Source organism: Pseudorca crassidens, chromosome 11, assembly GCF_039906515.1.
Source record: "Pseudorca crassidens isolate mPseCra1 chromosome 11, mPseCra1.hap1, whole genome shotgun sequence".
NCBI classification, from domain to species: domain Eukaryota; kingdom Metazoa; phylum Chordata; class Mammalia; order Artiodactyla; family Delphinidae; genus Pseudorca; species Pseudorca crassidens.
In genome coordinates this window covers 48,430,745-48,454,839 of record NC_090306.1, presented here as the reverse complement: position 1 = coordinate 48,454,839, position 24,095 = coordinate 48,430,745, and the positions used below count along the sequence as shown (strand labels likewise).

General features: G+C 48.8%; 2 protein-coding genes across 2 annotated transcripts; one reads left to right on the top strand and one right to left on the bottom strand.

Moving 5' to 3' along the window:
• Nucleotides 1-7,415: 7,415 nt before the first annotated feature.
• ZBTB39 (zinc finger and BTB domain containing 39) lies at nucleotides 7,416-12,560 on the top strand. The gene is made up of 2 exons (XM_067697029.1): nucleotides 7,416-7,812; nucleotides 9,341-12,560. Exon 2 carries the CDS (start codon nucleotides 9,385-9,387, stop codon nucleotides 11,518-11,520), a length of 2,136 nt encoding a protein of 711 aa, XP_067553130.1. The 5' UTR covers nucleotides 7,416-7,812; nucleotides 9,341-9,384; the 3' UTR covers nucleotides 11,521-12,560.
• Nucleotides 12,561-17,829: 5,269 nt separating this feature from the next.
• GPR182 (G protein-coupled receptor 182) lies at nucleotides 17,830-19,742 on the bottom strand. The gene is made up of 2 exons (XM_067698674.1): nucleotides 19,605-19,742; nucleotides 17,830-19,078 (listed from the first exon to the last, which is right to left on the bottom strand). Exon 2 carries the CDS (start codon nucleotides 19,060-19,062, stop codon nucleotides 17,887-17,889), a length of 1,176 nt encoding a protein of 391 aa, XP_067554775.1. The 5' UTR covers nucleotides 19,063-19,078; nucleotides 19,605-19,742; the 3' UTR covers nucleotides 17,830-17,886.
• Between the last annotated feature and the right edge of the window lie 4,353 nt (nucleotides 19,743-24,095).

Below are 24,095 nucleotides of genomic sequence, written 5' to 3'. Positions count from 1 at the left end.
TGACCTAGAGTGATGTATTTGGTTGGTGGGTTGGTGGGTGGGTTTTCCTCTTTCTTGACTCTTGCAGCTACATCACACACACATACACAAATATATATATATATATATATATATATATATATATATGATACACACACATATCATATATAAATGGAAGTATCTTTATTTTGTACACATATTGGTTTCCCCAACAGTGTCTTACTCCTTGCTTCATACAATTAGTATCAGAAGATTTATTTAGTGATTAAAAGAAGAAATGAATTTGGAAGATGGTTTCTAGCACTCAAAGACTTTCGCAGACCAGATTTAGATAAAGAAGTACAGATATTCTGAATGGCTTGTCTGTATTTCCAGGATGGGCCTGGGAGACATCAGTCCCTGAATCCTACTCCAAGAAGAGAAGTGGGGATCAAGGCTGTGCGAAGATCCAGCCCAGAGGAGGGTGCATCCCAGCACTGTACTATTTTTCTGTCGCCGAATATTGAACTTGGATCCTGCAGCAGGTCGTGTGGATAAGACGGTGATCCATAAACAGAGTTTACATCGTAGCAGGGCTTTAGACAAGCAAACAGCACTTGATCTTGCTAGGGTGGGGCATAGACAGGGAAGTTACTATAGGGGCTGAGAAAGAGGAGAGCAGATCTTTTTAGTGTTAACTGGCCACCTTAGTGGCCAGTTATAAAAGGAAAACATTTATTTCCTACTCTTCTGTGATGCAACTCTTACCAGCCCCTGTAATGCTGGTCTAGTAGTCTGCAGTGTACATAAGGCACTTAAATGAGGTGTGTGTGGGTGTCTTTTATTAATCTGATGTGCTAACTGTCACAGCCCACTGATCCCAGGGGGAGTTCTGTACCCTAATGGAACAGCCTGGGAAGTCCTCAGGCTCCCTGTCTTAGCCCGGTGTAGGGGACTTGGCCATGGCCCTGAACCACCCTGATACAAAGTCGACACTCAGTTCTCCCAAGGCTGTGTAAAGTCAGGGCCATGGAGCCAGAGACCAGTTCCTGCAGGTCCTGCAGGTTTCACCCTAGTGAAAGTGCTCTCTTCCCAGAACCTGACTGGGGCAACTTTGGACCCACAGCTCTATGGTGCGGGCGCTCACCTCAGTATCTCTGGTGTCAGGTTTATTGCTAGAGGTCAAAGAATACCCTCACCCCAAATCCTCAAGCCTTTTTCCAACGCGTTATATTGTTGGCTTTTCAAAATGATCTACCTAGACGGTTTAAAAGTGGGGTAATTTTGCAGAGTCTGGGGAATTTATTTGGGTCATGAAAGCTTCACGAGGTGGTTCTGTTCTTGCCAAGTAGGAGCATAAGTGTAGAAAGGTTGCTCTCTGGTGGGACTAATGAAAATTGCAGTACTGGGCATTCCAGGCAAAATGAAGACAAACTTTAAATTGGATTTCTGTTTTTGTGCTTGGAGAATGTGTGAAGGAATCCTGGCCTTCTTCTTCCTGTTGTAAAGATGTTGATGCCTAAGGGGACCTGGTCAAAAAGACCTTGGGCTGAATTCCTGGCCCTTCTCCATTTAGCTTTGCATATGTGTGCTATTGTTATTACATGATGATTTACTTTAAAGACTTCGGTATTAAAGGTTCTAGACCCAATTCAGTGTGTGGAGGGGGAGATTTCCCACACCAACAAGCAGTGCTCCAACATTATCTACCTGGAGATAGTATCAGATTCCACAGGTTGAGGGCTCAGTCCTACAAGACGTGCCCCACCCCCACCCCTCCTTCAGATGCCAATCTTAAGCCCAGGTTGTTAACTCTCTACAGGTTGGAGGTTCCCACAACCCTCTCCTTGAGTTCCATTAATTTGCTAGTGTGGTTCACAGAACTCAGGAAGCCTGTTTACTCACTAGATCACCAGTTTATTATAAAAGGATATAACTTAGGAACACCAGATGGAAGAGATGCATAAGGCAAGGCATGGGGAACGGGGTGTGGAGCTTCCATGCTCTCTCTGAGCATGCCACCCTCCTCTCCTTGAATCTCTACATTTTCACCAACCTGGAAGCTCTCCAAACCCAGTTCCTTTAGGATTTTATGGAAGCTTTATTACATAGGTATGATTGATTAAACCATTGACCAACGATAGTTGATTCAACCTCCAGGCCCTCTTCCCTCCCTGGAGGTCAGGGGCTTAGGAATGAAAGTTCCAACCTTTTAATCATAAAGTTGGTTCTCCTGGAGACCAGTCCCCATCTTTAGGTGCAGTCCCGAAGTCACTCGATAGCATAACAAAAGATATCTTTATGGCTCTCATCACTTAGGAAATTCCAAGTGTTTTAGGAGTTCTGTGCTAGAAATGGGGGTAATGACCATATATATATATATATTTTTTTATTATAAATCACAATATCACAAGTATAAACAGTATAAACTTTAATCTATACCTTTAGGGGGTTTGTTAACAACTCAACGGGAAACGTAGGCATGGTCCCTGAAAACTCTTTTGAGTTCTGTGTCTCTCTCATTGTTTCCAAGGGCCGTGAGTAAGTTCCTCTCAGCTCTGAGCTCCACTCTCTGTGTCAAGCTCCTGATCTAATTGACTTTCCAATCTGGCACAGGTCAGCTTGAGCTACCAGATGATTCCGTCCAGAACCCAATCCCCTAGCCCTTGGTTCAGACCAGAATTCCCCCACTTGAGCAGAAAATCCCAGCTGCTGGTTTGTACCCAGATTCCACACAGGGAACTGCTGGTGGTTTGGTCTGCAGTTTCATATTTGTTTGGAATCCTTCCCCAGATTCCATGTTGGGAACTGCTGGTGGCAGCTGCAGCTCCTCATTTGTTTGGAATCAGTCTGCAATCCCCATTGTTTGGGGTCTGCTGGTTCAATCTTTTTTCCAGTCCCCAGTTCCATGGGAATTGGTGGTGGTGCACACAGGGACTTTCCTTGGCCAAGCTGCAGTAACATCTCTTGGTTACTGCTGGTGTGTTAAGATGCACATGTTTGTCTGTCTCGCTTAGTGTAGATAAAGGCTATTGTTAATGGGAATCTTGGAAGCCATAAAGTTACAAAAATTGATGAGCACTTAAAAGCTGTTAGAAAAAAATAAAACAAAACAACAAAAAAACCTGTTAGAGTGCTCACCTAACCAAAAGACTCCCATGTTAGGATAATTTGGTCATAGAATGGGTTAGATTGATGCCAACCTCAATAAAATTTCCATGCAATGAGGTACACTTGTAAAACACCACACAGTCTCCAACCCAGTGGCACATCCCTCTTAGGTATTAGTTTGGCTCCAAGAGACCCAAAATCTTAGCTAAAAATATAACAGGATCCTTAAGCTCCAAAGAGTCAAGCAGGCCACCTTCTGGCATACCTGCCTATTTTATGTCTAAGAACGATGGTTCCAGAAGCTATAAATATCTACAAAAATGGCAAAATCTTACTAAAAACACAAAAGGTATCTAGAACAACACCTAGGCCTCCCCTATTACATCCTCCTAGGTGTCCATCATCAAAATGCTGCCCCAGGGATTGATGTTCAGTTGTAATCAATGGAAACACTGGAAAAGGGATTGTTCTTAAAGGCCTTATGCAAATTCTTCAACATCAGCTGCAAAAGTATGTCATTTTCAAGAAGATTCATGGAAAGGACTTTGGTAAGTACAGGTTTATGATAACTTTAAGAGCATATAACTGAACAAGGTAAGAATTTCCAGAACTAATGGAAAAACTGGATTCAAGCAGAACAAGTATTACTTACATGGGACTGAATAACTGAGGAGAAGAATTAAAAATTTTACGACTTTTTTGTTTGCAACATTGCTGGTCCCTTAATGTTTTGTTTTTTTAAATTTAAGAAAACCTTTTTTTTTCTTAAGCTATCTATGATTTACAGCAATTTGGTAACATATACCTTTGTAAACAAAGATGAAACATGTACTTTTTCTCCCTACCTGATCCTGTCAGAATTCAGAAACTCTTGAGTATTCTTCTCATGGCAATATGATTAGTTATTTGCATAAGTCCAATAAAAATCTGCTCTCCTTGTAACAGGATGCAATTGGAAACGCTGGCTACGTTATCAAGGCTTTGACTGAAATGTCATAGTTAAGAGAAATGTGCATAGACTCAGATATGACTAGGTAGCTTTAAGGAACTAAGGTTGACTTTATAAGGCCAGTAAAGCCCCTTGGAAAAATTGGCTTGGTACTCTACTTACAGGGTTCCTGGCAGCCTTACCATGTAAGTAAGGAAGGTCATTTCCCGGCAGGTCCAGGAACCCCAGGATATTTTCAGGACCTTGAGAAGAGGAGAATTCACCCAAACTACAGGTTTTTCAGGTAAAGTCTGATGGCAATCCTTGGCTTGGCTTCCTGGCTTCAGAGGCTTTTAAGAGTTCAATCTGAAACTCCTAGTAAAGCAGTCTTAAAAAAGAGCTTATAGGGTCAATCACTACTCTTGTTGCACTTACGTAACTAATCAGGCCAAGTTAAATTCAAACGAATTGTTGTGTTATCTTTGGGGGGAAATGGGGTGATTGTAGAGAGAAAAATTATGTTTTAACCTTTGTAAATATTAGATTCTAATTCTGTTAATTATCTTTGAGGTTTTGTAATACACTTGAAAACTAAACTAGATCCTGAATTCTTCTAGTTTCCTCAAATATCTGGCTACAACTCTCCAAACTAATGTTTCCAATTTTCTCCCACCCTTCTAATTTGGAATCACTAATAACCTAATAATCACTAATAGAATGCCCTTGAAACTCCTTGGAAGGGACTATACCAGGTCTTACCCGGATGGCAGCCAAACTTCAGGAACTTGAACATTGGGTCCACAGCTCCTAATTAAAAAGGGCTCCTTCTGATTTTAGGAACTTCACACCAGCTGGAGACCTCAATATCAAATTGACAAAGAAGAGGGGTAGCTGACATTGATGTAAACTTCTTCCACCCAAGACATCAGATCAAGACTTCCTACTTTAACTAAACTTGAAACCCTTACTTCTTTTCTTTCTTTCCTTTACTCTGTCATTGGTCTGGAAAGATGACACCATCATCCATATGTCCCAGGCCATTGCTAAGGGGGATAACATTTCAGACTGCTGGTTTTGTCATAAAAACTCTGATCTGACCATTAATAGTGCCACCTTAGCAGAATTGGTCTGTGCCCTGACAGAATTAATCTTTGTCTGTGGTGGTTGTCATTCTCCTTGGGCCTAGGAATGCCTGGATGGCTAGTGCATAACTGGGCAATGCCTTTTAGGTTATGTAACTGTGCCCCTGACTGTTCACAGACAAACTGAGACACCTTATTGGGTCAACTTCCCTGAATTTACATCATCAAATTAGAAAGGACCTACCAGGAGACTTTCGTGATTCAGGATTTGCTTCCTTTGGCAGGTCCCTCTACTCCTGGTTAGGAGTGAGTACAGATGAGGTTGTGATCAGAAATCTCTCCTTAACTCTTAAAGATTTTCCTGAATGTGCTGCTAAACTAATGCCTGCCCAACAAAAATCCTTAGACTCTCCAGCCAAAGTTGTTCTTGATTTTCTTTTAGCTGAACAAGGAGGTATCTGTGCTATGGCCACCGCCACCCACTGTACCTAAATGAACACTTCTGGGGAAGTTGAAACTCAGCTGCATAAGATTACTGAACAAGCCACTTGGCTTAAAAAGGTGACTCCTCTAATGGGGTCTTTCTTTGACTTGTTTGATTTTGATTGCTTTGTGTCTTGGGGACCATGGCTCTGAAGTGCACTCTAGACATTGGGAATTGTCCTGCTTATAATCGTTATAGTAGTCTCCTTGTGCCCTGTATTCTCTCTCTCTCTTTTTTTAAAAAATAAATTTATTTATTTATGGCTGTGTTGGGTGTTCGTTGCTGCACGCAGGCTTTCTCTAGTTGCGGTGAGTGGGGGCTGCTCTTCCTTGCTGTGTGCAGGTTCCTCATTGCAGTGGCTTCTCTTGCTGCAGAGCATGGGCTGTAGGCACACAGGCTTCAGTAGTTGTGGCTCACGGGCTCTAGAGCACAGGCTCAGTAGTTGTGGCGCTCAGGCTTAGTTGCTCTGCAGCACGTGGGATCTTCCCGGACCAGGGTTCGAACCCGTGTGTCCTGCATTGGCAGGCGGATTCTTAACCACTACGCCACCAAGGAAGCCTCCTGTATTCTCTTAAAAGCTTTAAATGCATGTTGTCAGTTGCTAACCACCAAGCAAATGATCTCCCTAAGACTGGAACACCAAAAAGGGAATAAAAAATATGACCAACTAAAAAACTGTGAGCCTGAAGTCGTGACCTGTGAATACCACAGAGATTCAGCCAAAAAACCTTCATGACCTGTGAATGTCACAGTAAAAGCTGTGATGAGAACTTCAGACTGATCGCTGGTAATGGTGCCAATGCCTTAAATTTTGATCACATCTCTCAGTTAAACTCAGGTAGTTTCAGTTTGATAACAATTCTTGGGCAGGAGCATCTGGGAAGATTTGGAGGGTAACTGCTGCACTAAAGGAGAAGGGTGGGTGGAAGCAGAGAAACTGAGCTGAAAACGAGTTGAGGAAGTAGGGGAGGAAAAATAATTCTCCCTCACCCTTTGAGGTTCCTGGCTGAGTAAATAATAAAAGACAGATTAAAAGGAAAAAAGAAACAGAAGTTTAATAACAGGTATACTTCCTGTATACATGGGAGATACCCAGGAAAACTAAGTTTCTAGACATTTAGTAACCCTTCTCTTCCTGGTACAGAGAGGTACCTTACAAATGGACATTTCCCTTATAAATGTAAATATCTTTTACAAAAGTGTAACTTCTACTCACTTTTCAGAGCTTCTCCCCTGTCTGCTGCTTCTTAAAAATAATCCTTATGCCAAAGAGGCATATTTTGAGGTGTCAAGTTCTGCACCCCTCCAGGGAGGACAAGCTGCTGGGAACAGGCCTGTGCTGCCAAGGTGCAGTGGGATCCTGTGAATTCCTTCATTTGCCCACCTAGCTGGAAGGAGGGTCCACAGTGAACTTCCAGAGGGTTCTCCACCAGGGACCCAAAAGTACTTGTTCATTCATTCAAACAGGCTTTGTTAAGCACCTATCATATGAACCAGAAGCGTGTGGGAAGCGCAGGGACGCGGTAGTGTGCAGAACCACGGCGCCCTGCCTTCAGGAAGGTCACTGCCTGGTGGAGGAGACGTAAATTAATCAAACAGTCTCACAACTTCGTGTAAAACTACAACAGCAGACGTTCTGAGAGTAAACTTCTGGGAATATGAGATGTGGAACAGGGAAGCCGATTTAAGCTTAGAGCTGGGATAGGGTTTTTCACTTCTCCAGGTACCAGCGCGAGGAGGGAGTGGTCCTGCATCCGGAGGATCAGTGCTTCAGAAAAGCCAGGCCTGGGTTGGGGATGGGGGTGTTGGAAACGTCCTCACCGTTGCCCGCGGGGCCCGGCGGCGGCGGTCCCTGGGCCGCGCGGGGGTTGGAGGTGGGGTCGAGGGTCCCGGGTAGCGCGAGGGCCGGGCGGGGAAGCGGAGAGGGCGCGAGGGGTGAGGGCGGCCGGAGGCTCGGCGGCTTTGGCCCGCTGGCCTCGCGCCCGGCCCCGCCTTGAGGGGGCGCTGCCTCCTCCTGGGCGGCTGGGGGCGCTGCGGCCGAGCGGCGGGGGGCGGTGCCTCCTCCGGGACGGCGGGGGGCGCTGCGGGCCGGGCGGTGGGGGCGGCCCGGGCCGGTGCGGCGAGCGGCGCGGCGGATGGAGAGTCTGGCCGCGGCCGGCGGCGCCGCCTCCTTGTCGGGCCGGGCACGGCGGGCCGGGGCCTTTGTGTGAGGCGGCGGCGGCGATGGTGCTCGAGCCCCGCGGAGCCGGGTAAGCGCGGCCCGGCCGAGGGCTGCCCCGGCCGAGGCCCGACCCCCATCCCGGCCTTTCTCTCGCTCTCGCTTGGCTCCCTCCTGCCCGCTCCCCTCGGCCGGACCCATCCTCCCCGGCCGCGCGCCGACCCTGGCCGGCCCCGCCGCCTATCCCCTCGATCCCCATCCGACCCCGCTCCCCGCCGCCACCCCCCGTCCCCGCCCGAGGTCGCCCTGAGGAATTCCCCCGCTGTTTGGGGAGGGACCGAAGTGCTCGATGCCTCCCAGATGGAGTGCCCCAGCCAGATCCAACGCCCTTCCTCTCGGATTCGACCCTCCAGAGGGGAGACGGCGGCGCCGCGGGATTGTTGGGGTGCCTTCTCCGAAGTTCCGAATCCGTCCCCTCCCACTGCCCGCTTGGGCTTCCCGGTGTCCGGACCTACTGACCGCTGATGTGTGGCCACCAGGGCCCGGGAGATGCTTGGCTGGTACCCAGCAATGCTCAGAAGCTTCCTGGGCCCCAGAAAAAGTTGGGAGTTAGTCGAATGTGGGTCTGTGTTGCCCAGGGCAAGTCGTGAGGCCGAGAGAGAAGGCATCTAGTTTGTCTTCTTTGTGGCGGGCAGGACTCAAAAAGGGGAAAAAGTGGTACTGAGCAAGCCTTTAGGAGTTACCTATGTAATTAGATGCCTTCTTATGGCATCAGGTATATATCTCTTACTTCTGGTCAACATAAGCATAAATCCTGAAAAGGATGGGAAGAAAAATTGAAGCATATTTAGGTAATATTAAATGCCACAGTGGTGTTCTGCTTTGCTTTACTTCTCTGGTGTCTGAGTGTTTTAACTTCATCCACAGCATACAGAGAATGTGATAGAGCAGTATCTGAATGGCTCTGGGCTATGGAGAGACAAGAGGGGAGGCAGGTAGCATAGGTAGGGAGAGATGGGAACTCAAGAATAAGCAAGAGATTTTTTTACGGCCTGAACGATCACAGCAATGATAGGAAACTAAAGGGTAGAGCATCCTTATCTTGTCCCCAACAACTAATGGAGCTTGATAATTGTGTTCAAGTATGTATATGGCATTTGGCATCATAAGCGAAGAGAATATACTCAGTGAGATAGGAAAGCCTGGATTCAGGAAGAAATTAGGCATTTAATATGAGAAAAATTAGAACCAGTTGCTCTGGTAATGAAGTATAAGATTGTGTCGAGAGGATGCTTCTGGCTTGGCTTTAAGGCACTAGCTTCTGTCCACCCAGGCCTACAGCTTCTCTTACTCTTAAAGACCAACCCATCAGATTTTTTTCAATAGTTTTGGATTTTGTTGTGACAACTCTTGTCTTTGGGAGTATGCAGGGAGAGAGGTCACTGCCCTGTCACTTTTGCTGTCCTTGCCCCGAGCAGAATGGAGCAGGTGTCTGTCCATTCACTCTTGCTTTCCGCCCAGGGCTTGGAAACGTGCAGACTGGTGGTATTTCGTCCTGCAGAACTCCTCACCGGCAGGGGTGTGTTTGGCCATCCACCTTTTCCTTTTGCTGTCCACAGATTAACCGTGCTGATAGGGAGGCAACGTCATAGGAGCTGCTAAGATGGGCATGAGGATCAAACTGCAAAGCACCAACCACCCCAACAACCTGCTGAAGGAACTCAACAAGTGCCGGCTCTCCGAGACCATGTGTGATGTCACCATCGTAGTGGGGAGCCGCTCCTTCCCAGCCCACAAAGCCGTGCTGGCCTGCGCAGCTGGCTACTTCCAGAACCTCTTCCTGAACACTGGGCTTGATGCTGCCAGGACCTATGTGGTAGACTTCATCACCCCCGCCAACTTTGAGAAGATTCTGAGCTTTGTCTACACGTCAGAGCTCTTCACGGACCTGATCAACGTTGGGGTCATTTACGAGGTAGCTGAGCGACTGGGTATGGAGGATCTCCTCCGGGCCTGTCACTCCACCTTTCCTGACCTGGAGAGCACTGCTGTGGCCAAGCCCCTGACCAGCACCAGTGAGAGCCACTCCAGTACCCTGAGTTGTAGCTCAGCAGAACCAGCCCATCCCCTTGGAGAACTCAGGGGTGGGGGGGAGCACTTTGGTCCTGATCGAAACTATGCGTTGCCTAGTGATGCTGGAGGAAACTATAAAGAGGAAGAGAGAAACGTTACCAGTGACACTAACCATAGCCTGCCTCTGCCGCAGCAGCCACTGCCGCCAAAGACAGAAGACCATGATGCCCCTGCTCCGTTCACGTCCGTTCCCAGTGTGGTGACCCAGCCAGTCCTAGGCGCTGTCGGCATGGGCGTCCAAACCAGCACAAGGTCCTGCCAGCCATACAAAGTCCAGAGCAATGGAGACTTCAGTAAAAACAGTTTCTTCACCCCTGACAATGCCATAGACATCACCACTGGGACCAACTCCTGTCTGAGCAATAGCGACCACTCCAAAGACCCGAGCTTTGGGCAGATGGATGAGCTCCAGCTGGAGGACCTGGGGGATGAAGACTTGCAGTTTGAAGACCCCACCGAGGAGATAGGCACAGCCGAGGAGGTGATTGAGTTGAGTGATGACAGTGAGGACGAGCTGACTTTTGGAGAGAGTGACAGCCGAGAGAATAAGGCCATGCCCTGCCAGGTATGCAAGAAAGTTCTAGAGCCCAACATTCAACTGATCCGACAGCATGCTCGGGACCATGTGGACCTACTGACCGGCAACTGCAAGGTCTGTGAGACCCACTTCCAGGACCGAAACTCCCGGGTGACCCATGTTCTGTCCCACATTGGTATTTTCCTCTTCTCCTGCGACATGTGTGAAACTAAGTTCTTTACCCAGTGGCAGCTGACCCTCCACCGACGGGATGGAATATTTGAGAACAACATCATCGTCCACCCCAACGACCCCCTGCCTGGGAAGCTGGGTCTCTTTTCAGGGGCAGCCTCCACAGAGCTGCAGTGTGCTGCCTGCGGGAAGGCATTGGCCAAAGATTTCCACGTGGTCCGGGGCCACATCCTTGACCATCTGAACCTGAAAGGCCAGGCCTGTAGCGTCTGTGACCAGCGCCACCTTAACCTCTGCAGCCTCATGTGGCACACACTCTCCCATCTCGGTATCTCAGTCTTCTCCTGCTCTGTCTGTGCGAACAGCTTTGTGGACTGGCCTCTCCTGGAGAAGCACATGGCTGTGCACCAAAGCCTGGAAGACGCCCTCTTCCACTGTCACTTGTGCAGCCAGAGCTTCAAGTCGGAGGCTGCCTATCGCTACCACGTCAGCCAGCACAAATGCAACAGTGGCCTTGACGCACGGCCTGGTTTGGGGCTACAGCACCCAGCTCTCCAGAAGCGGAAGCTGCCGGCTGAGGAGTTCCTGAATGAGGAGCTGGTGCTGCAGGGCCAACCCGGGAATAGCAAGTATAGCTGCAAGGTGTGTGGCAAAAGGTTTGCCCACACGAGTGAGTTCAACTACCACCGGCGGATCCACACGGGCGAGAAGCCGTACCAGTGTAAGGTGTGCCACAAGTTCTTCCGAGGCCGCTCGACCATCAAATGCCACCTGAAGACGCACTCGGGGGCCCTCATGTATCGCTGCACGGTCTGTGGCCACTACAGCTCCACCCTTAACCTCATGAGCAAGCACGTCGGCGTGCACAAAGGCAGCCTCCCGCCTGACTTCACCATTGAGCAGACCTTCATGTACATTATCCATTCCAAAGAGGCCGAAAAGAACCTGGACAGCTGACTGGGTCCCAGCAGAGCCAGGGGGAGCTCCCAGGCAGCAGCCAGGACGTTGGTTTTCTAATGGCTGTTGGTCCCTCCCCAGCTGAAGTTACAGTTTTGCCTTGCTAGGAGTTCTGTTCTGTCCTGTGTTGAAAGAAGAAGAAAGAAGAAATAGCACATGAACACTGTTACTGTTTTTGAGAACAACGGCCCTATATCATGTTTACCTCCTTACCTGTTCTTGCCCATGGAGGGCTGTGTTTTTGATTCTTTTGAGGCTGGTTTTGGGATCTCGTCAGGCAGTTGGTGTCAACTAGATCCCCTTCCCCAGCCGCTCGAGTTTTAGTTTACTGATAGGTTTTATGCTGCTAAGGATCCAACCAACAGCCTCACTGAACAGAGGAGGTGGAGAGAGGTTTTCACCGTGGGTATTACTGCCAGACCTCCAACCGGGACAACCAGCTATGAGAGAGATTTTGGGAATGTGGTCATTCAGAAAAGACTGGTCAGCAGGGCAGCTCACCTCAGGTGCCAGTCCCAGCCCTCAGCAGGGGAAAGGGGTCAGGGATGGAGGGTCCTGCTTGTTCCATGGCTCGAATCTGCTGATTGGACAGTAAAATCTCTTGGCAGCTAGATCCAAACTGGGGACAAAGCATTCTGTTTAGGTCAGAAGGCTTTGGGATGAATCCTTGCCAGCCAGAAGAGGTGTCCTGCAGTGCCGCCGGAAGTGGCAGCCTGGATGGACAGGAAGGGAGGTTTTCTCTTTTCTCCTCAATTCCAAAGAAACACAATTTTATGGAGTGATGGCCCGGGACGTCAGGCCTTCCCTGTGGGCAGAAAGGACAGGGAGCCGCTTTGATGTAATCCTCTGTCATCTGGCCACGTCCATCGACCTTGAGTTTCCTGGTGGAGAGGTGGGGATGTCTCTGAAGCAGCAGCCTTGCCTTAATTTACATCCAGTCTCCCACCTAGAAGTGTGTTTGGCCTGTAGCGTAGATGAGAAGACCCCATGAGGTGGAGTGGTGGACTGTGAGCCCTTCAGGATTAAAGGGACCCGAGTAACTGGTGGTTTGTAGCGGGATGTGTGTCTGTCTGTCCCAGTCAGGTAACCTGTTGTTAATACTTTGTGCTAACTGGGCCAGAGCTTTGGCAGCTCCCATTTGACCTGCTGGAATTTATCCTGATCTGTCATTGTGTCGCCACCAGGGGGCGCTATTGACCAGCAGCTGGTTCAGGCCCTCCCTAGGTGACTCGGGAATGGGTCTGCCCAGTCCTGGGGTGCTGGTTGGCTCCGTTCTTAGTTGCCTTTTTGAGGGGTCTTACCCAAAGAAGGCTTGAGGGAGAGGGTCCTCGGATCTCGCATCTCACAAGGTGGCACCTCAGTAACCCATACTACCTCACCTGCTCAGGCGAGCTCTGGGGGTCCCTGGCCTCGGCCCTGATACAGCCCCTCGTGGGACTCAGCAGCACCCCAGGCTGTTTTACAAGCAAGTGGTTTTAATTAACTCACAAGGCCTTTTTGGACATTAATATTTATTTATTTTTGTTTTTGTATACATATTACCCAGCATCTCTTGGATAAGAGACTTCAGGAAAATGAGCTTCTCCCCAGCAAGTAGCCATATTCCAGGGGACAATCCTGGCCAGATATTTGGGAAACAGGGGCTAAAACTAGGGGAGAACAGGTCAAGCCTTTAAACAAGCAAATTCTTTTCTTTCTCTCCAGATAGTCTCTTGCAGAATAGACCCAGGGAACCATTTAGGTAATGGATGTACATTCTAGAAAGTTGAGGCTTGTTAAATCCCTAGGCCTTCCATCCCCTTTCCGTCCTCTGATTGAGTAGGTTGGGCACTGGGTTGAGGGGATCAAGTCACATGAAGGACCTTTTTGCATATTTTCTCATCCTTCCTAAAGTTGGGAAGCTATAATAAGACATACAAATAAACCAGAGCTCTGTCCCTGTTGGACCTGCTGCCTCTCTCCCCAGCCCTAAACTGATAAAGCCCCCGAGTTTGTGTGCATGGCTCTCTGGTGGGGTGACCATTACATGAAGGGACTTGTCAAGTGGCCACCTTTCACCATCTGAATCCAACTACTTAAATGTTCCCCTGGGACATTCTTGTCAGAAAGCAGTGCTGACACTTCTTCCCTGACTGACTGCTCCCTTTCTTCCCACGCTGACCATTAGGCGATTAAGAAGGAAGGTGTGTAAAAGACTACAGTCACCTATCTGCTAAGCTTTTCAAGCCTGAGCAGTTTCTCGCAGATTGTTGGTGAGGACTGAGTTTTGAAGGGCCGGATCTGAGAGTGGGGATGCTCACTGGGACCCAGCCAGGTAGCTGAGAATGGATCAGTATGCTGGAGAAACCCTCTTCCTTAACAGAGGATATCATGGGTGCTGGGTAGTCTGTATACTTAACCTGAAACTGTGAAGTTTTCCCTTTTCGCCAGTAAACCAAAAAGCAAGTCCCTGAAACTTTGCCCCTGAAACACTAAACAAGAAACTGCACCCCCTGATCCTCCTGAGGCAAAGTGGTCAGCCAGGGTGGCCCGGCTGGTTGCAGTCAGACATGTAGCAGGTCAGTAGCTCATGAGGCTCATTGACCAAACCCTGTTCCCCTGCGTGTACCCCGTGTTCGCACCTCAACCCTTCCTCTGTTTGGAGTCATGTTTGCTGCCTCTGCCACCAGCTCACCCTTTTCTGCACTGTTTTACTTGAAACACTATATTGTGGCAAAGGGTGCTCTAGGATACCTGGTGGAAGGTATTAATTGTATTTTGAATTTAAAATTTTTTCAACTGTTCTTTGGATTTTGTTGCCCTCTCTGCCCTGGAGCCCAGTTTAGCACTGTCTCCTGCTGTATTGTTCCAAAGTTCTGTTTGATCCTTGAATGTCTCTTCTTCTCCCTTTTCTCCCTTTTTCTTGTTCTGTACTCAGGACCAGCTACATAATTTACAGAGCCCTTTGTTTAAAAATTATTAAGAATTTCAAGATGGTGACTAGAGCATTAAAGCAAACACGAGGCCATTCCCAACTCTTTTCCTGAGGGAAAACGGTGATACTCTAATGGCACACTGTAAACAGCTGCTGTGGCCAGAGGAAGGGATCAGTATCCTGGTGCTCCTCTGGCCCATCCACGGCTCACTGATGCCACAGCACCTGCTGGGAAGCTCTGCTGTACCCTGGTATTTGGTCCTAAATTTTAAGACTCCGTGGAGTCACTCTAGTTCATGGCTAGTTGGGAAGAAAGGAGGTGGGGGTGGGGGGTCAGGAAATGGATAAAAATTCTTTCTGACTTTCTTCTGCTCTGTCAGTACCCTTTTGTCTCTAGGATAACCTTTGAGCTTAAATACCTTCTCCCCAGTCAGGTTTTGCTGCTGGTGGATTTTCTTCCTCTTCTGGCCACCTGCTGTGCCCTAGTCCCCAGACTACTCAACTTAGGAAGTGAATTTAAATTCCTTCATAGATGGGCATGATTTTGGTGGCATGGAAGTGGGCTGTGTGGAGAAATCTGCCCATGTGGGAGTCCCCACGTGTCCTTTTCCCTAAATCCTGCGCTGAATGAATCAGGAAGCAGGGCACACAGCGTTGATTTCAACGTGATAACTCATGGTAAACTTAACATCAGAATGAAAAGGAAACTTTTACCTTGGATGTTTCTTTAACACCCTTCCCCTGTCCAGTCCACCCTCCCCTCCCACCTCTACTAGCTAAATCTCTTTTGAAACCAAGAAAAATTGTTGATGTCTTAACTCCTTCCATTAAATTAATAAGTACTGACCTCCTAATATTTAAGTGTTTACTATCTATTGCTGTAAAGTTTTGTATATTTTGTAAACTTTTTCCCCCAAATAGTAGATGTCTAAAATCGTTGTACATCTGATTCTTTTATATTCCATTGTTCGGCACAAAGTGTGGTTTTTATTTAGAATAAAAAAGGGAAATTTGAAATGGGAATTCTTTTCTTATTTACTGTGATCGTGCTCATCCCTCAGGGTTCAGAGGATCTGGGCCTCCACCCTTTCAGTAGCAGGATTCTGCTCAGCAGGTGCCAGCACTCTTTCAGGTGCACATTTTCCTTTCCTGTAGCTGGAATTCCCCGGACTTGATCTGTTTTTAGTGGAAAATTAACTCAATGGCCCAGCCTTTTCAGAGGGACCATCTCTGGGGGAATCTTCTGTTGGCCCAGAGAGAGCAGTGGGACTCTGCTAATGTCTGGGTGGACCAGAGCTTTGGCCGCAGATTGTCTTGCCAGCGCCATTTAATTCACCACGACGTGATATGTCAGAGTGGAGAGAGGCAGATTCAGAGAAGGGGGCGGAGGTTCGGCATGATTTCATGAGGTTGGTAACAAATGTCCCCCCACAGAGAAGAGACAGGCCTCTCTAGAAGTCAGGGTGCGATGTGGTCCATTTGGTCTCAGAGCACACTGCTTGGGCCCAGGCCCCCATCAGTGCACTGCAAATGTAGAGCAGAGGGCCTTGCTGCTGTCGGCACACGCGTTCTCCTCTCAGGCCCTAAGGAAGTATTTGTGCCGCCAGGGTGGTCACTGGTTGCCAAAATGGAGTCCACGAGAAGAGAAGATGTTGGGAAAGTGGCCTCAGGTAATCTGGGGTGTGACAGAGATGTAAAACTGGGTTTCCTTGAGACAACTTCTGGACCCTGAGTCAGAGGGGCCAGTGATAAGGGCATTGGGTCTGGGCTGGGTTTTTATGTGGGCACAAGTGAGGAAAGTCTTTCTAATACATTCTGTGCCTTGTTAGGTCAGCCCTTACTGCAGCGCCAAGTCACAGCCCAAACTCCCCTGGCTGAGAAAGGTTTCAGGTCTGCGCCACCAAGCAGCTGTTTGAAGCGTTAAGACTCTTAAAAAAAAAGAAAAGAAAAGAAAAGGCCCTTTTTCAGGTTTGGGCCCAATGAGCAGGGGGAGTTAGACACAGATTTCCCTCTGTGCTCCTGACAAACGGGTTCATACACCGCTGGAGCACATGTTTAATGCATCTGGTGAATACAGTCTCAGATTTCTAAGTGCAGAGGAGATGGTGCTCTAGGTCAGCGAGTGGTTATTCCAAGTTAAACATTCCTGACATACTGAGCACTTGAGCAGGACAGAAGGTCTCAGTGAGTGTGTCCACAAACCTCTCGTTCTCCACAGGCAGGATGGAGAGGCGGAGGGCTCGGCACTGGTGGGCTGGGACCTGCTCGTAGGCTCTACTTCAGTCAGAGTGCTTCACGGACGTGGTCCTAGTTTCCCAAACTGATAAATGAGCCCTTTCCAGAAGACCTCCTTGTTAACAAGAGGACTTCTTTTCCTGTCTATAGGACAAGTGTTAATAGAAGTTGCTGGACAGGAAAATTATGAGACGACTTGGCCAGGAAGAAAGAAGTCTGAGGGTGAGACCTGACTTAGGAGAACACCAGAACTCTGCCCTGTGGCAGAATTGGAAGATTTCCACTTCCCCACCCCGTGCAGGGGCAAAGGCTGAGGGACAGAGCACTTGTCAGTGCCTCCTGCTGCCTGTCCCGAAGTCTGCTCCCAGAGTGGATGTCTTGATATTTTCCTATGATCTGGAGAGAAAGGGAGGGACTGAGGGTAGAAGTCTGGAAACCTGCTAGACCCAGAGCTGGGGGAAGATGGGCTACGAGGAGCGTGGACTCTGGGACAGCGCCTCTGCTTCGGGGGGAGGGGATCAGGATGGACGAAGGGGAGAGTATCAGCAAGGAAATGGAGCCCTTTCCTGCATGGTGGGGGTGGAGAATCCTCGAGCCGGCCCAGCTGCAGGGTGCCTGTCTGAGACCTCAGCTTCACCCCGCCCCTGCTGTCCCCACCGCCCACCCCCTCCATTTATCATCACACTGAGGATGCACTGCTAGAAAACAGCCTCCTGAGGCCTCCTGGCTCCTTGGCCTCTGGCCTCTTGTCCCTGTAGCCTACATGTGTGCTAGGAGATCAACAAGCACAAACACAAAAGGAAAGTTGTGTGGGGTTCCTGTGGAGCTCACTCTTTTCCGGCCAGCGTGGTTTCTGAAACGGGTGCGTCTGGTTTCCGCTGAGCATCTCTTTAGCTTCAGCTCCCTTCCCAGTCCCAGCTTGCAGTGCAGACTTTTTCAGAGATCCAGAGTCATGTCTGTCTCTATTCTTTATTTCTCCTTTTCCCCTGCGTGTCTCCCTTCGGCACAGGGACCGTGTCGAATGGTACAACGCCAAGGACCCGTTCCCTCTCCCTCCCTGCCTCCCACCCCATCCCCCGACTTCAATATTTTAAGACATACTCAAAATTCGGCCATGAGGGCTCTGACCCTCTCCCCCTGCCCCCCACCCCCACCCCCGATCTCTCACCTACACTTCCAGCTTTCTACTTGGCTGGTAGAGGAGACTGGAATCTTCCTCAGCTGGCTATAAGAGCCCGAGGAGCAGAGGTGGGTGGGGTGTCTGCTGCCTGGAAGTTCAGGCTTGGGTGGTGGCGGGGGCTGGCTGCAGGGGGCTGGCTGCCCTCCTTGGTGATGACGATGGAATGCTGGGTGGAGGAGGAGGAGGAGGAAGCATGTCTGCCCTCCCTGGCCTGGACCTTGGGAAGGTAATGGACCACAGCGTTGAGCAGCCGGCCCCGGAAGCTCGGGCTGAGAAAGTTGTACAGGATGGGGTTGACGACGCAGTGCAGCATGGAGAAGCAGTCAATGATGTCGTAGAAGAAGTAGAGCAGGTGGGCCAGATAGCAGTGGAGGGAGATGTGGGTCCCGTGCAGTGTGATCAGCAGCAGGGTCACATGGTAGGGCAGCCAGCAGGTGACAAAGACGGCAATGTAGGCACACACCAGCAGGCAGTGGCGCCGGCCCTCAGGCTGTCCCGCCCGCCGAAGCCGGCAGGCCGTCAGCACGTTGAAGACCGCAATGAGAGGGAAGGGCAGCAGGAAGCCCAGGACGGTGGTGGACAGGGCCACCGCCAGGGCCCATGTGCTGTACGTTTCAAAGGGCGCCATGAAGAGGCACATGGGCTCAAAGCTCTCCACCAGCCGTATGTGGACCACCTCGGGCAGCGGGATGAGGGCCGAGAGGACCCAGACCCCGGCGCACACGGCCCGCCGCCCTCGATGCTGGTGGCGCTGCCAGGAGGGAGAGGCGTTGGTGAGGGTGACGTAGCGGTCGATGCTGAGGCACACCAGGAAGAAGATGCTGCTGTACATGTTGGCAAAGTAGAAGTAGTGAGTGAAGCGGCAGGAGAAGCTGCCCCAGAGCCAGGTGTAGTCCAGCGTGACCTCCAGCATCCACACGGGCAGGGACAGGACGATGCCCAGGTCGGCGATGGCCATGTTGAGGACGTAGAGGCGCAGCAGCCCTGCGCGGGCCGCCCCGCGCCAGTTGACGCAGATCACCAGCAGGTTCTCCACCAGCCCGACCACGAAGACAGCCAGGTAGAGCACGAACAGGGCCACTCGCTTGGTGCTCTCGCTGAGCTCCATGTGGCACTCGGGCAGGGTGTGGTTGAAGAAGTGGAGCAGTTCCGTCCAGTTGTGGATCTCTCCCGCCTCGCTGGCGGGCGCCACGCTGGGCCCCGGGGCCGACATGAGGACCAGCAAGTGCCTAGTGGGGAGAAGGGAGGGTTGGAAGAGAGGGGAGGCCTCGAAAGCAGCCTGGTGTTCCCAAGGCCGCAGGCCACGGGGGCCAGGGGGCTTCGGGGAAAGATCCTGCGTCTGAAGAGGCAAGAAAGGGAAGTGTAACATTCAAACCGTGAATAAATAGCACACGGCTCACTGCCGGCTTTAACCCACGAACACAAATATTTTGTTAAGGGGTCTCAGTGGTGGGAGAGACCAGAGGCCAAACGCCTTCTCCCCGGCCCGGCCAGTCCCGCCCTCCTCCAGCCCAGGTGGGCTCAACCTCCACTTCTCTCCTGGCGCTTCACCCTTTGGCCCTTTCACACAGGCCTTCCTTAGGGGCTCTTGCTCTGTCTTGCTATTTGGGCCTTGTGTATGGGACACACATACACAAACACAGGCACAGACACACACACTTCCAGTTCATCCCTGGGAACATCTGTGGATCGTGCAGGGAAGCCAATCGTCTCCAAACTCCACTGCCTTCTTCCCTGAGAGAGGGCAACACTCACCTGAGTTTCCCTGTTGGGAGCACCTCCGGTCCTGGAGGGCCGGCAGGTCTGGACTGCTGTGGAGCTGCGGGGAGGCTGGAGGGACCGTGGCCGTGGGGCTGGCTTTGCTGCGGGCTTCAGGGCCGCCCTTCTCATCCGGGAAGCAGTATCACTGGCTGAGGCTCTGTGGGAGAGGGTCGGGGTTTTTCCTGCCTTCCCCCAATCCAGTTAGAGGGGAAGTCACAGCAAAACATCCAGTGTAGCGGTGACAGGGAGGAGTCAGGCTGCAAGCGTTAAATTCCAGACTCCTGTGGCTGTGTGAATTTACCTCTTTAAGCCTCAGTTCTCTCCTCTGCAAAATGGGACAGCAATAGTATCTACTAATACGGGTGTCTGTGAGAATTAAATGAGCCATCAAAGTGACGTGCTAACGCTTTACGTATGTATGTGTTTTCCACCCCATAAATGGGATTGGCATCCCACTCTCCCCTGTCTGTCTTGATACCTACTGAAGCAGAACTGGATGGGAGTGGGAGGGCTAAAATAAATCTGAAAATTATTCAGACGTAATCACTCTGGCTCTTTTGCTGAATGGCCACCCCTGCCATTCCCCCAGCCTTCACTTTGTGATCTGAGGTGAGAATCTGGAGAGAGAGGTAGACTGAACGTGGGTGGGGAAGGGGCCGTGTTGAGCTTCGGGGAGACTCCTGGATGGGGAGGGGAAGGAGAACAGCATTCTCCCCCCTACAGCTCATACTGCTCTGGCCAAGTGTGGAGGAGAGAGAGAGGGAGAGAGAGAGAAGACAGACACCAGGCTTCTCTCTCCCTCCAAGCCAAGGGGAAGGCTTGGAGCCCCTGGATTTGTGTTGTTGGTGAGCATCGTGTCAGCAGAGCATCCTGCTTCTCAGAGCTCTTTCACCTCAGTTAGTCATTTGATCCCTGAGGTACCTCTGCGGGGAGGGAGGATGGGCTTCCTTATCCAGAGACGTTGCCTGTCTCACACAAGCCACACAGCAGCAGCAAAAAGAGAGCAGAACCGCCTGGAGCTGGGCCCATGTTTTGTAGGCTGTAGGGCCAGGGGTGTGCTGGCTGGAGGGGATTAAATTTAATCGAGGTGAGATCCCTATGACAATATTAACTATTTTAGAGTTTACAATTCAATGGCATTTAGTATTCACGTTGTTGTGCAACCACCACTTCTATCTAATTCCAAAATATTTTCATCACCCCAAAAGAAAACACCACACCCATTAAGCATGCAGTCTCAGATCCCCTCACCCCTCAGCCCCTGGCAGCCACCTGGTAACCACCCTTCTGCTTCCTGTCTCTGTGGATTTACCTATTAAGGGTATTTAATATCAGTCAAATCATGCGTGTGACCTTTGTGTCTCTTTTTTTTCACTTAGCATAATGTTAAAAATTTTTTTTATTGAAATATAGTTGATTTACAATGTTGTGTTAGTTTCTGGTGTATAGCAAGGTGATTCAGTTTTATATATATATATATATATATATATATATATTCTTTTTCATATTCTTTTCCATCATGGTTTATTATAAGATATTGAATATAGTTCCCTATGCCATACAGTAGGACCTTGTTGTTTATCTATTTTATATACAGTGGTGTGTATCTGCTAATCCCAAACTCCTAATTTATCCCTCCCCCACCGCCTCTCCCCTTTGGTAACCATACATTTGTTTTCTATGTCTGTGAGTCTGTTTCTGTTTTGTAAATAAGTTCATTTGTGTCATATTTTAGATTCACATGTGATATCATATGGTATTTATCTTTCTCTGTCTGACTTACTTCACTTAGTATGATAATCTCTAGGTCCATCCATGTTGCTGCAAATGGCATTATTTCTTTCTTTTTTATGGCTGATATATATATATATATACACACACACACACACACACACACCACATCTTCTTTATCCATTCATCTGTCAATGGACATTTAGGTTGCTTCCATGTCATGAGTATTGCAAATAGTGCTATGAACAGTGGGGTGCATGTATCTTTTCAAATTATTATTTTTGTCTTTTCCAGATATATGCCCAGGAGTGGGATTGGTGGATCATATGGCAACTCTATTTTTAGTTTTGTAAGGAAACTCCATACTGTTTTCCATAGTGGCTGCACCAATTTACATTCCCACCAACAGTGTATGTAGGAGGGTTCCCTTTTCTCCACATCCTCTCCAGCATTTGTTATTTGTAGACATTTTTTTTAACATCTTTATTGGAGTATAATTGCTTTACAATGGTGTGTTAGTTTCTGCTTTATAACAAAGTGAATCAGTTATTCATATACGTATGTTCCCATATCTCTTCCCTCTTGCGTCTCCCTCCCTCCCACCCTCCCTATCCCACCCCTCACGAAGCACTGAGCTGATCTCCCTGTGCCATGCGGCTGCTTCCCACTAGCTATCTATTTTACGTTTGGTAGTGTATATATGTCCATGCCTCTCTCTCACTTTATTTGTAGACATTTTAATGATGGCCATTCTGACTGGTGTGAGGTGATACTTCATTGTAGTTTTGATTTGCATTTCTCTGATAATTAGCAATGTTGAGCATTTTTCATGTGCCTATTGGCCATCTGTATGTCTTTTTTTTTTTTAAGGATTTTTATTTATTTTTAAAAATGTATTTATTTATTTTTGGCTACGTTGGGTCTTCGTTGCTCTGCGCAGGCTTTCTCTAGTTGCGGCGAGTGGGGGCTACTCTTCGTTGCAGTGTGAGGGCTTCTCATTGCGGTGGCTTCTATTGTTGCAGAGCATGGGCTCTAGGCGCATGGGCTTGGTAGTTGTGGCTCGCAGGCTCTAGAGTACAGGCTCAGTAGTTGTGGCACACAGGCTTAGTTGCTCCGTGGCATGTGGTATCTTCCCGGACCAGGGCTCGAACCCGTGTCCCCTGCCTTGGCAGGCGGATTCTTAACCACTACACTACCAGGGAAGTCCCTGTCTGTCTTCTTTGGAGAAATGTCTCTCTCAGTCTTCTGCCCATTTATTATTATTATTTATTAGCCGTGCCATGCAGCATGTGGGATCTTAGTTCCCCCACCAGGGATCGAACCCATGACCCCTGCATGGGAAACACAGAGTCTTAACCATTGGACCACCAGGGAAGTTCCCTTCTGCCCATTTTTTGATTGGGTTTTTGTTGTTGTTATTGAGTTGTATGAGCTGTTTGTATATTTTGGAAATTAAGCCTTTGTTGGTTGCATCATTTGCAAATATTTTCTCCCATTCTGTAGGTTGTCTTTTCATTTTGTTTATGGTTTCCTTTGCTGTGCAAAAGCTTGTAAGTTTGATTAGGTCCCATTTGTTTATTTTTGCTTTTATTTCTATTGCCTTAAGAGACTGACCTAAGAAAACATTGCCACAATTTATATCAGAGAATGTTTTGCCTGTGTCCTCTTCTAGGAGTTTTATGGTGTCCTATCTTAACATTTGTCTTTAAGCCATTTTGAGTTTGTGTGTGTGTGTGTGTGTGTGTGTGTGTGTGTGTGTGTGTGTATGGTGTGAGGGAGTGTTCTAACTTCATTGATTTGCATCACTTAGCATAACATTTTTGAGGTTCATCTGTGTTGTAGCCTGTATCTGTGCTTCACTCCTTTTTGTGGCTGAGTAATATTCCATTGCATGGATATACCACATTTTGTTTATCCATTCAAGGAGGGGATTTTTTAAAAGTCTGCTAAGTGACTTTTTAAATTGTAGTAAAGTAAACGTAACATCAAATTTACCATTGTGGCTATTTTAAAGTATACAGTTCAGTAGCATTAAGTGCATTCACATTGTTGAGCAACCATCACCACCAACCATCTCCATGGAAGGGAATATTTTTAATTTTCAGTTTTCTTAAGGCCTCCTCTAGAAAAACTGTTTCTCTACTCATGACACTTCTGACACCAAATGTGTAGAGTTTTCTCCCCCAAACCAACCAGTTTTCCAACTCTCCAGACATCAATTGGGTGTTCTGTAATTTAATTCAATTCTGACACCAACCACCTGGAGTTAGTGTCCAACTCCACAGGTTTAAGGGCTCAGTCTCACAAGATTTTCCTTACTTTAGATGCAATCAATGGGTTCCCCTAGGTACCCACACTTCTGTCCAACATGACTGCAAAGACAGGTGTTCCCACAACCCCCCTCCTGGCAATTTTGATAGTTTGCTTCTGCTTATGTTTTCTGTTTTATTATAAAGGATACACATGAACAACCAGATAAAGAGGTACATAGGGTAAGGTCTGTCCTTGTGGAGTTGGAATGCACCACCCTCCTGGCACTTGGATGTGTTCACCAACCCAGAAGTTCTCTGAACCTCATAGTTTAGGAAATTTTTTTTTTTTTTTTTTTTTGCGGTACGCAGGCCTCTCACTGCTGCGGCCTCTCCCGTTGCGGAGCACAGGCTCCGGACGCGCAGGCCCAGTGGCCACGGCCCATGGGCCCAGCCGCTCCACGGCATGTGGGATCCTCCCAGACTGGGGCACGAACCCGCGTCC

What these genes read in the sequence shown, in the direction of transcription:
- ZBTB39 (XM_067697029.1), top strand. Translation starts at nt 9,385, where the DNA reads ATGGGCATGAGGATCAAACTGCAAAGCACCAACCACCCCAACAACCTG.
- GPR182 (XM_067698674.1), bottom strand. Translation starts at nt 19,062, where the DNA reads ATGTCGGCCCCGGGGCCCAGCGTGGCGCCCGCCAGCGAGGCGGGAGAG.